The sequence below is a fragment of the Sorex fumeus genome, unplaced genomic scaffold, assembly GCF_029834395.1.
Source record: "Sorex fumeus unplaced genomic scaffold, SorFum_2.1 ptg000021l, whole genome shotgun sequence".
Classification (NCBI taxonomy): Eukaryota; Metazoa; Chordata; class Mammalia; order Eulipotyphla; family Soricidae; genus Sorex; species Sorex fumeus.
In genome coordinates this window covers 6844042-6856770 of record NW_026606078.1, presented here as the reverse complement: position 1 = coordinate 6856770, position 12729 = coordinate 6844042, and the positions used below count along the sequence as shown (strand labels likewise).

Here is a 12729-nt window from a genome sequence, read left to right as displayed (position 1 = left end):
CTGGAAAAACGCGCATCGGATGAACGATTCCAGCTACAGTCCTACAACTCACAAAAAAAAAAAAAAACCCACGCAGAGATTGACAGCTTCAGACGCAAACCGCGGCGCGAGTCCTTCCAGCCTGAGCAAGATTCCAATTGGGCCCGAGCCCTTGCCGGGGGCGGGACTTTGCTGCGCGGAGGCGGAGTCATTGCGCGGCCTTGGCGGCGGCGCGCTTGCCCCTCTTCGCTTGCCGTAGTCGCGTTCCTGAAAGCGGAAGCTTCTCTGTCGCATGCCCCACGTTTCCGCTTGAGGGCCGGGCTCCTTGCTACCATGTGGGTTTTCCTCTGCGGGGTTACTACTGTCTTTTAAAAGCCCACCGGAGTCGAATTTCGGGTGAGTTAGGAGCTCTGGGTCGGACGGGTATAGGACGGGGTGGGAAGTTGCCCGCGCGCATCCGCGGAGTCCGGGTTTGGCGGCCCCCGGGGGACCGTGATTCGTTTGCCGCCTTCCTGCAACTGCTGAGCCTCAGGTGTCGGGACAGCTGATGCGGTACACGGCGCCGAGTGGGGAGAGGAAAGTTGCCTTGCGTCGGGCACGGGGTGCTTGCACGGAAAGCACCTTCGGCATCTCACAGAGGTGGTTTCTTCCTTAGCCTGTGCTGTTGGAAATCTGGCGTGAAACATGACGTCCTTAGCCCAGCAACTCCAGCGGCTCGCCCTCCCGCAGAGTGATCCCAGTCTTTTATCCAGAGATGAAGTGGCCTCCTTGTTGTTTGATCCCAAAGAAGCCGCCACCATCGACAGGGACACGGCCTTTGCCATTGGTACGCCCTCCTTTCACTTAGCCCTCTGCGGCGATTCTTTTCTGGATGGTCTTTTTCTTGGGTTTGGATCCGACCTTTTCCCCTACCAACTGTCCCTAACTTCGTTGGCCTACGTTGTTACGGGGAAGAGATGATTAGCTATTCATAGTAGCTGCTCGGAAGGTATACCGGTAATGGCAACTTACTTACGTTAATGTTACACTGAAGGAGAGGGAATCGGCCAAAGTGTAAAGCTGAAGGGTAAAGGAGGGACTGGGGGCCGTGGCCAGCGTGGTAGAGGTGGGTCTTTGTAGAGAGAACTAGGCTAGAATTTGTAGGGAGTGTTAAAGACAAGCATAGACCTTGCGAGGTATTGCTTTCTGTTCTCGTTGGACTCCCCGCCAGGCTGTGGGGCGGGTGAGAGCCCTCCTCACCCCAAGGGACCCAGCCCCGGCTGCACCGCCGCTTGGCGACACACAAGACACTCCCTACCCATTTCCACAATTACTACACCATATCTGATGGGGTTCAGACAGTAGGCAACAGATCATAGAGAAAAATATATAAACATATGCTTCTAGGAGAGCCGGCAAGCTACCTAGAGTATCCTGCCTGCAGGGGCAGAGCCTGGAAAGCTCCCTGTGATGTATTCAATATGCCAAATACAGTAGCAACAACAGGTCTCATTCCCCTGACCCTGAAAGAGCTTCCAATCGTTGGGAAAAGACAAGTAAGAAGAGGCTGCTAAAATCTCGGGGCTGGGAGGAATAGAGACATTACTGGCAAGCACTTGTGTAAATCGACGATCAGCAGGATGACAGTGACTTCTCGTTGGAAAATTAAGATTTTTTAAGTGTGTGCTAAAATAATAGAGAATTTTAGGGTCAGTAAAACTAAGAAGCGTGGGATGAGTTTGCTTACAAAGAATTTCTTAATGAACTGCCCTTTTCTAGGATGCACTGGCTTGGAAGAGCTGCTTGGAATTGACCCTTCCTTTGAGAAGTTTGAAGCACCGTTGTTCAGTCAGCTGTCAAAAACCCTGGAGCGCAGCATTCAGACCAAAGCAGTAAACCAACAGCTGGACGAAAACATTTCATTATTCCTTATTCACTTGTCCCCCTACTTTTTGCTGAAACCAGCACAGAAGTGTCTGGAGTGGTTGATTCACAGGTAGTAGTAAATGGAATTAACATTAGTAATTATGATCTAGAACTTTAATTTTTATGAGGAAAAAAAGTGAGAATATCAATTTGGAGGTGAAGAATTTGGTCTGTTAGAGATAATATGCTATTAGAAGAGAAAAGCCTGCCCTTCTATTATGCTTATTTTTGTTGATAGTGAAAAATGCTTTTGAGTAAATAAACCCCTAAACCCCTAGCTTCTGAAATTTTTAACAGAAGGGGTTAGTAACAATGTGGTGGTTGTGAAAAGTTTGGCAGTGGTAAGAAATTTCTGCATGCATAGTTTGCAGCTATTGAAAACTCATCACTTAATGATCTGAGGTGCTTGTGACAACCTTTGTCCATTTTGCATTTCTCGGATGAGGAGAATTACAAGTGGAAAGGATTTAAGAAGGCCTAGTCTAGCCTAATTGGTTCTCAAGATGCTCGTGTCTCTTTGCCATTATAAATTGTTACTATACATTTGGGCCAAAAGACAATATTTAAACCTTTTTTTTTTTTTTGCCAAAATAATAAAAACAGTGGTTTTGGAAGACTGGTATCATCTGAGATACTGTAACTTGCTTATATACCAGGCTCCATGTAAGCATGTTGTGCTTAAAAGCCATCTCAGTATTTCTTTGGGGAGATGTTTTGTTATCTTCATTTTGTAATTGAGAAAACAGAGGTATTGAGGAGTTAAGTTGCTTGAGTTGCACAGCTGGTAATCAGAGATGCAAGTTTGTTTCTGAGATCTGATCTTCCATGCCCTTTGGAGATTTTCTCATGAAGTTGACTCTGTTAGTCACTAGTCACCTACTGGCATCAAATTGGCAACATGAATTATACATCTTTTTCTTTATTCCCATATTTTTACATGTATTTTAACTTTTTGGTTTGGAGGGCCATACCCAGCAGTTCTCAGGGCTTACTATTGGCTCTGCTCTCATTGATTCATTGATCACTCCTGGTAGGGTTTGGGGGACCATATGGGGTGCTAGGAATCAAACCCAGTTTGGTGCATGCAAGGAAATCACCCTACCTTCTGTACTGTCTTTCCAGCCCCAAAGAGAAAGGTTTTGTTTATTTTTTAAAATTTTTGGTTTGGGGGCCATACCCAACCAGTGCTCATTAGCTTTTTGCTTAGGGAACCATGTGATTTCAGGGATTGAATCTAGACTTTCAGCATGCAAAGCATACATAGCCATTGTTTTCCTGGTTCTATGTGGCTTTTTTTTTCATTGATATTTATTACTATTTCATTAATATTCATTAAATAGTTTAGCTCATTGAATTGATCTACAGTTTGGACATTTAAGAAAATGTTTTATTTCAACTTAAATTTGCTTTTTCTTCAGGTTCCATATTCATCTTTATAATCAAGATAGCCTCATTGGTTGTGTTCTACCATACCATGAGACAAGGATATTTGTGCGAGTTATACAGCTTCTGAAAATTAATAATCCAAAACACAAATGGTTCTGGTTATTTCCAGTTAAGGTATGATTATTGAATGATTCATGCCTATAATCATTAACAAAGTTTGATTTAAGCTATGTGAGTTAGAAAAAAATAAAATTGTCGGTACTACTCAGTTTGAAGTATTATCTTCATCACTTTTATTTCCTAACTATAAATTGAAGTTTTCATGAAAAAGAACTGACTTATTTAGTGCCAGACAAGCTAGGCAGTTTGCATATTATATTGGATTTTCACAGAACCCATATATATAGATGATGAGAAACTCAGAGAAGTTAGTTAACTTGTTAGTGTTGACATACCTACCTCTAAAGAGGTCAGATTTGGATTTGATTCTATGTCTAATTCTAAGGCTTATATATTTTTACTGGAACATGCTCTGTTTTAAATTTTGGATCTGAAAAAGTTCGAAATAAAAAGAAAAGCCTAAAACTAATAGGGTAAGGGTAAATTGAAGAATTACAGGAAAAGAATGTAAAGATATTATGAATTTACTGATGAATAGAAGGGTGATTGCCTTACAGGAGTGGTCTGGTGAAAATTAGAGGGCTTGATATTGTAGTAAAACAATAGATGTGCCATTAGCATTTTGTTTGCTATGTATAGTAGATTGAGAAAAATATATCAGAATATGAGCAAGTGATAACTATTTTCCACTAAATACTTCCAAACTTATTGCTAACTTGTAAAGATTACAGTTTTATGTGGGAAATTCATCTTTACCACCAGCTATAAGGAAATACTTGTATTTATGATTTGAGCAGTATATGTTACTACTGCGGTAAGTACTTTAAAAATAAAGAGCATCCTTAATGTTTGCTTCTTTCTATAACAGCAATCTGGAGTACCCTTAGCTAAAGGAACTTTAATTACCCACTGCTACAAAGATCTTGGGTTTATGGATTTCATATGCAGTCTGGTGACAAAATCTGTGAAGGTGAGAATAGTATTTTGTGAATGTGAAATTTTGTTAATTAATTTTTTCCTCTGAATAAAAAAAAAGCATACTAAGACCTTTTCTTAAGAACAGTAGTACTATGGAAATTTTTTTGTTTTTCTTTTGTTAAAAGATCTATGGTTTGAAGCATAAACAATTTGGTAATACTTTCATCATCAAAAGTATTTCTCTACAAAAATTAATTTGGCAACTGTTCCTTTCCAAATTCTGTTCATGGTGACTTTATGAAGAGGAAAATCAGAAATACTGTTTACTCTTGTGTTTTATTGAGTAATTAAACTTTTGTCTTTACTATTGTGTAATGTCAAAATTTAGAATTTCTTCATAATTAGTTGAGTGCTAATCCACACTTTAATTCACTCTTAAGTGTATTTTTTTTTTGTTCCAGGTTTTTGCTGAGTACCCCGGAAGTTCAGCTCAATTGAGGGTGCTCTTAACCTTCTATGCTTCCACCATTGTGTCTGCTTTAGTAGCTGCTGAAGGTGTCTCGGACAATGTTGTTGCCAAACTCCTACCATATATCCAGAAGGTTGGTTTAGTTCATGGGTAAAAGAGATTATTGCATACTTTAAAAAGTTTCATTTTGTTATTTATTTATTTGGCTTTGGGGCCATATCCCATGGTGCCCAGGGCTTAGTCCTGGCTCTGTGCTCAGGGCCAGGGATGCCGTGTATAGGGCAAACACCCTACCCACTGTATTGTATCTCAGACCCCTTTACGGAGTTGTCTTTTGAAATTTTTTACATAGATATTAACGGTTTTTAAATTGACAGCTTATTTCAGATGGTTGATAAGATTTACTATTTAGATAGACTTTCTTTTGTCTTAAAAACTTAAAGGTTTAAAGTCTAAAAGTCTAAACTCTTAAAGTATAAGAAGTCTTAAAGACTTTCTTTTTTTTTAAAAAACAATGTCCCCAGACTGGGGACTTATTAGTACTCCTGAAAAATAGTTATATTGACTCTTAGGTCCTGCTGCTATCTCCTGGATTGTTGGGGGGGTGGGGCAGGGGAGAGGCCGCGCACTGGGTGATTACTTCTGACTCTGCACATGGAAATCACCTCTGGTGGGGCTTGGGTGACTATATAGAGTACCAGGGATTAAACTTGCTTTACTGTACTACATCTCCAGCCCTAGATTTGTTTTCTTAGTAGTTCTGTTAACCTCATTGGAAAGAGAATTCAAAATCTCCTTAAGGTCCAGTCTTTCTGTCTCTGTCTCTGTCTCTGTTTCTATCTCTATCTCTGTCTCTTCTCCCCCTCCATCCCTCCCCCCATGCACACATGCTCTCTTTCTCTTCTTTCTTTCATTCTTTCATTGACTTCATAAGTGCCTTTTTGCCTGGCATTTTCCCATATTTCCCAGAGAGATATTACGTTGATTTGTTGCCAATGTCCCAAAGTTACTTTCTTGAGTCAAGACCCTGCTTTGTTTCTGATTGAAGTGGGTGTTTGCTATAAGGGAGGGCTCCTTGGCTCCTGCTTGGATGGTTAGTGGATGTTTGAGTTGGAAGACCTTCTAAGCTCCTTTTTCTCTTCCAAGAGTCTTGTCTTATCTCTATATCCTTTCAGGAATGGGGTCAGCATCTTGGCTTTTCATATCTGAGGTAGGGTTGGCTCTGCAGGCCTTAAGAGTACCTTTCTCTCTCATTAATGACATTTCTAATTTGTGAAGGTCAGATCACATTTTAAAATAATATAATTTTTTTCCTTTTTTTTAAAAATAAAACTTTCAGGGATTGAAATCATCTTTACCAGATTATAGAGCTGCAACATACATGATAATATGTCAGATTTCTGTGAAAGTGACACTAGAAGAAACCTTCGTTCACTCATTGGCTACTCAGATCATCAAAACATTGACCAGAATCCCCTCATTAATCAAGGATGGATTAGGCTGCTTGATCATACTCCTGCAAAGACAGAAACCAGAGAGTCTGGGGAAGAAGTATGTACAAGTGAATTGAGAAATTTTAGCTACTCGTGATTGATATTATTTTAAATAAGGTGTTAACAGAGAAAGAGATCTTAAGTTGCTGTTCAACGTCTTGTAAAGTCAAAACCCCGTGCCCTTTTTCTTTCCAGGCCATTTCCTCACTTGTGTAATGTTCCTGACCTTATCACCATACTTCACGGGATTTCTGAAACATACGACATTAGCCCTCTTCTGCGTTACATGCTTCCTCACCTTGTTGTTGGCATTATCAATCACATTACAGGTATGTGGTCAAACATTTTGTGTCCCCAAAATTACAAGATTTGATTCTCCTCTTAAGGCAGAAGTCTTAATATCTTTGTTTTGGTTTTGTTTTAATATCTGTGTTTAATTGTTTTGGGGTAGTTTGTCTCTTTCTTTTCCTTTTGTGTGTGTGTAGGGGTTGGGGGTGGGGGTTGAAGTTGGTTGTGCCACACCTGGCAGTGCTCAGGACATACTCCTGGCGCAGTTTGGGGAACCATATAGGTTGCTGAGGATTGGACTTCGTGTTGACCTTGTGCATGGCAAGTGCCCTGCTTGCTACTTTCTCTCCAGCTTCTGATTTTCTTTTGTGAGGAACATTGGGATCGGGAAAAGATTGGCTGACAGCTGAGTTCTTTTGTCTGAGTTCTGTGTTAGTTTTAAAATCTGTGTTGTTCACTGTTCTACATTAAAAAGTCTAGAATTCTTTTATAATGATTGAAACATTATTGATTAGAGCCTTTCTTATTTAAATATTTAGTGAACTTTAGTGAAAAACCAAGTTTCTCTTGTGCCATGTCCCCTTATGGGGGAAATGACTTCAAGAAAACCTCATAAAGGAAGACAAATTTTATTTAAAAAGATTTGTTTGTTTTGGAACCACACCTGGCTGTGCTTAGGGCTGACTCCTGGCTCTGCACTTAGGGATCAGTCCTGGTAGTGTTTAAGGGACTATATGCAGTGCAGGGATTGAACCCGGGTAGGCCACATGCAAGGCAGACACCTTATGCATTGTAAATTGTTGGGCTCTCAGGATAATAAAAATATTGGAAGGGCCAGGAAGATAGCTCTGAAAACTGGAGCACATAAAGGCATGTGCTTGATCGCAAGTAGAATCCCAGCACTTTCCTTTTCTTTTCCCTCACCAGCAACACCAGTTGTAGCCTAGGAGAACCTCAAGTACACAGTGTTCAAGCACCAGTGAGTCACTGGTGGGGCCTGAGCCTTGAACTCTCAGACCACAGGGTCCGACAGTATTGACAGGAATGCCCTACCGGCCCCTTGAGCACTGCTTGGGAAGCCACCCTACTTCCTAAAAACAAATGTTTTAAATCACACACACACACACACACATACACACACACACACACACACACACACACTGAAGAGGTAATTGCCTGTATTCTGCTTATTCACTCTTCATTCACTACAGAAAAACAAGAAATAATTTGTTCCTAATTGCTATTTGGACTAAGAAAACATAACTAAGTAAAGCTGCTCTCAGATTAGGCCCTTCCTTTAGAAAATAAGATGTGTGCATTTCAGTAACAGGGCGAGCATGAGAAAAAGTGTATTTTCCCCTATGGTGTGATCCCAGTCTTTGAGGGCAGAGTTAACGTCCCTTTGGTACATTTAAGGTAAGGCTAGAATAGAGAGTAACAGCTTGTGGTTCCGTGATGAGGTATAGGTAAAAGTTGACCTGTTTTCAAAGTGCTTTTTTGTGTAGGGGGAATTGGGCCACACTTGGTGGTTCGTGGGGCTGCTCCTGTGCTTAGGACTCACTCCTGGTGGTGCTTCCTGGACCATGTGGTTCTGAAGATCACTCCAAGCCCAGTGAATTGTTTTTCTGATTTTCAGTGATTGCTAATTGAAATCTAGGTTCAGGTTTTAACTTCTGCCCTTGTTACCTAACTTGGGGAAGATCTTAATTTTAGACTTTTGTTTCATTAGTGACATAAACATGATAATACTTTTAAAAAGTTTTTTTTAAGGACATAGGGAATTCCAGATAAATTCAGAGTTCTATACACAGACAAGTTTTGAAAATATAAACTACTGAGTAGGTTGAATACCTGTTTGAGAATTAGTTGCAAAGCTTCATATTGTTTTTCAGTTGTTCATATAGAAAGACTCTTTGGTACCCATAAACGTAAGCACACATGAAATTTTTCCTAATTTTTTGTTTCCTAAGGAGAAGAAACAGAAGCGGAGGATGACCAAATCTATAGGAGACACTTAGAAGCCATACTGACAAATATATCACTAAAGAACAACTTAGATCATTTACTGGCTAGGTAAGCTATTGTTTGCACGTGACTTTTGTGGCTCCATGTAATTTTTAGGATTGGCTAGCAGTTTTTCTGTATTGTTTTGTAATGTAGTTCTTGAATTATCCATATCATTTCTTTGATACTTAGTTAAAAATTAAAAAAAAGAATCAAGTTACTTTTCATTTCTGGTGCTTATATGATCATGGGAGTTAATTTAAGCCAAATTTGGGTAGTAGCTATATGCACTTGGCAGCTGATTAGCATTCTTTATTAAGTGAACCAAAAGTCCTGAAACATTCATCACCATTATTATTTAGTATTATCTTAATATTCAGTATTGACTTGAATTAAATACTACCCTTTTTTTGATAAAGGTAAAACGAGCAATCTCCCTTTTTTTTTTTCTTCAAGGGCAGCTTAATGCAGTGAAAAGAACGTAGATGTTGCCTTTAGACATAGGTTTGAATTCTGCCTTTTCTGAAAGGGAGTAGTAAGCGCTGAAGGTCAAACTGGATCTGGTTTTGCTGTTGGCCTTGAGCACCTAAGTGATGGTGTGTCTTTCCTGCCTCTTGCTCAGAGTGGTTTGTAAAAGAATGTGTGCAGGGTCCTTTTTGAGAGTTAAGGCTCTGGTATCAGACTAGTGTTTTAGTCCCTGCTCTGCTTTTTTTTTGCAGTTGGGCTCCTGAGTATTGACTATTGTAGCTGTTGCCTTAGACCTTGGGCTAGTAAAAAGGTTTTTAGCACTAGTTTTTTGTTTTGGGGGTTGAATGGGCTGTACTTTATGGTGCTCATTGCGCACCTGACTCTGCTCAGAGGCCACTCCTGGCTCTCTGCTCAGGGGGACCATATATGGTGCTGGGATTCAGCCCATTGTAGTGGCTGTTTTTGCATGCAAGACAAGTGCCTTAAGCTCTATTCTGATTCCAGCCTTGCCCTAGTTTTTGTATATGTAGAATGAACATAATTTCTATTGTATAGAAGTAAGAAATAATTAGACATAAGTTCATAATAAAAAGTGACACTCCAGCTGCTGATACTCGTTTTGTTTTACAGCCTTCTTTTTGAAGAGTATATTTCATACAGTTCACAGGAAGGAATTGATTCTGAGAAAGTGTCTTTGCTTAATGAGCAGTTCCTTCCACTGATCAGACTTATAGAAAGCAAGTAAGTTCAGTGTTTGTGCCTTTCTTTAATATTTTTTTTAATGGATATCATTCGCAAATCACATGTCGGTATATTTGTAAAGCAACTCCGTTTTTATTCAGAAAGGGACAGGATAAGAATTAAGTACGGTTGAAATGTGAAAGGAAATATTTCATATTTCTAAGTATTGGAGAGTAATTTTCTTATATATATATTTTTTGTTGGACTAATCTAATAATAGCTTTTGGATTAAAATCATGTGCCTTTACGAACGCCATTTTATTTGTTAAAATTTTAATTATTGTAAAATTTTTGTAAAGTTTCACTTATATTTTATATTCATGTGTGGTGTGTATATACTAGGAATACTGAATTAACTTTTCAATTTCTTTCCAGATATCCCAGAACTTTAGATGTTGTCTTAGAGGAACACTTAAAGGAAATTACAGATCTAAAAAAGCAAGAGCTTTTTCACCAGTTTATCTCTCTTTCTACAAGTGGAGGAAAGTATCAGGTGGGTTTTTCCTGAGAAGAATTATGACAGTTACATTGTTTATATCTGGTAATTTGAAGAGCTGTGGAAAAAAATGCTCTGATTTACTCTCCTCATTATAGTTTCCTGGAGGAATGAGGTTTTATCTGGTTTTCTAGTCCATAAGGCCTTGCAGTTGACTAATTAGAGAAAGGGACGGTCATTTAGTTAACTGTATATGTTTATATTTGGAAAAATTTTGTATGATTATTAGCAAATCAATTGGAAGATGAACTTACTTTGGATTCTAGGATTCCTTATTATTCCAAGGTATCTATGATTTGCAGTGCCTTATCCACTAAATGAGATCCATTTATTACTGGATTTGGCATATCAATTTGGTCTATTTGGCATAGACCACGGATAGCTTGCCATTCCCCTAACCCTGAATATGGCAGAGTCGAGAAGGATATGGAAGGAAAGGCTGATAAAATACCAAGGCAGACAAGATGGTAAGACTTCTTCGTCAAGACCCTAAATGATCGGTTTGAGGCTCTGCATGTTCCTAGAACGAACAGATACCATTGGGCTACACTAGCACGCAACCGGGATGAATGGAGACGTTACTGGCACCCGCTCGAGTAAATCGATGAATAACGGGGATTAAGTGATTAAGTGATCCACTAAATGTGTATGACTGTTGGGATCATTGGTTAAAGAAAGAGGTGGATTTTATTTTATGGTCCTATTGGAACTACTGGAGTTTTCTGTTTTCACCCTAGACCTATTTTTATACTAGAAATTAGCATTACCTGTACTAATGTACATTTCCTTTAGGTGCTAATATAATAGTTTATCTTAAGTGCGTTTTTACTTTTGAGTTAGAAAGAATACAAACTTCTTCCATAGAATTACCTCACTGTATTAGATCAATGTGGTAAAGCAATGTATGTAAAATCACAGTAGCAACACAATTTTTCCCCCAAATTGCATATATTCTGTTGGAGACAAAAAAAAATTGCATTGAGGGGAGCAGGTTCTGAAATTAGATGTTACATTTGGCAGTTTGAGGTGGTTTCTCTAGTCGCTACTCTTAGCCATAGGCCTCTCAGATTTCATGGTGAAAATCATTTGGTAATTGTGATGAATCTTACAGTTTTTAGCAGATTCTGATACCTCCTTGATACTTAGTCTGAATCATCCACTTGCTCCTGTGAGACTTCTGGCAGTTAATCATCTGAAAACCATTATGAAAACATCAAAGGTTTGTGTCAGCTTTTGTTTTGGTAATTTTAAATACTCTTATGAACAACATAGTTTTGAAAAGAGAAATGGAAGTTACCGCCTAGAATTAACATTGTGTAATTGTAGAGATGAATTAAACAAATGTGAATATAATGGGGAAAGATGTAGGACTTCTGTGCCCATAGCTATCTTGTGGCCTATTAATCATCTATTTCCACTTTACAGATTATTAATTTAGCTTTAATATTATTTTTTAATATGTATTTTCTAACGGAAACATTGATAAGATTGCAGAGGCTTGCAGATAATCTCAGAACTGTTTGGTTTTAAAATTTGGTTTTGATTATCATAAACATGACATAACCATATTCAGGGACAAAATAATAGTTTGAGGAACATTTTCATCATTTCCATATCTACAGTTCCCTTTAGTTTTTGTTCTTTTTGATGCTTGGACCACACTTGGGATTCCCAGCTCTGTGCCTCTGGTGAACAGTTTGTTGCTGAGGCCTCCCTGTGCACTCAGCCTGTTGAACAAACTTTCTAGCTCCATGAAGTGGCATTTGTGTTGAAATCTTTGGTGATTCCGGATAGTAAGTACAGAGAGAGACTAACTTAAAAGTAATGCCTTTATTCCAGGATGGTTTCATAAAGACTTTGCAGTGATTTAGAGAGCAGTATTTCCTGCTTATTCAGATATTTTGTCGTTGATGTTCTCTGTTGGTCTCTTTTGGGGCTATACCTACTAGTACTCAGGGCTCACTCCTGCTTTGTTTTCAGGGATCACTCCTGATGGTATTCCAGGACCATGTGTGGTATCGGGGATCAAACCCGGGTTGACCATAATGCAGGATAAGCACTGTACCTTTTGTATTATATCCTGCCCCTATTAGTTTTTTGTTGTTGTTTCTTTGTTTTTTTATTTTATTGGGGCAGGGATTGATAATTGCAGCAAGTAGGGTGCTTGCCTTGCATGTGGTCGTGACCCAGGTTCGGTCCCTGATACCACATAGGGACCCTTTATTCCCTCCAGGAGTGATCCCTGAGCACAGAGCTAAGAGTAACCTCTCAATACCGTCAGGACTGGCCCCAAAACTTGAGTTTTATTTTATGTTGTTTTTGGGAGTTACATCTGGCAGTGCTCAAGAGCCTTACTCCTGACTCTGCTCCAGGGTCACTCCTGGTAGTGCTCAAAGGACAATATGTGGTGCCTGGGTCGATTGCATGCAAGCTGCAAGATTACCACTGATGTGTGTTAACAA

At 39.3% G+C, this 12729-nt stretch overlaps 1 protein-coding gene across 1 annotated transcript in view; it reads left to right on the top strand.

Moving 5' to 3' along the window:
- Window positions 1–287: 287 nt before the first annotated feature.
- The window catches only part of HEATR1 (HEAT repeat containing 1), a 58996-nt gene continuing 46554 nt past the window's right edge, over window positions 288–12729 (top strand). The window contains exons 1-12 of the mRNA XM_056113588.1: window positions 288–375; window positions 635–805; window positions 1738–1954; window positions 3303–3444; window positions 4259–4360; window positions 4770–4910; window positions 6117–6328; window positions 6466–6599; window positions 8529–8631; window positions 9661–9771; window positions 10147–10264; window positions 11379–11486. Coding sequence (XP_055969563.1) covers window positions 664–805; window positions 1738–1954; window positions 3303–3444; window positions 4259–4360; window positions 4770–4910; window positions 6117–6328; window positions 6466–6599; window positions 8529–8631; window positions 9661–9771; window positions 10147–10264; window positions 11379–11486 — 1530 coding nt within the window. The 5' untranslated portion in view covers window positions 288–375; window positions 635–663. The remainder of the gene's footprint in view (window positions 376–634; window positions 806–1737; window positions 1955–3302; window positions 3445–4258; window positions 4361–4769; window positions 4911–6116; window positions 6329–6465; window positions 6600–8528; window positions 8632–9660; window positions 9772–10146; window positions 10265–11378; window positions 11487–12729) is intronic.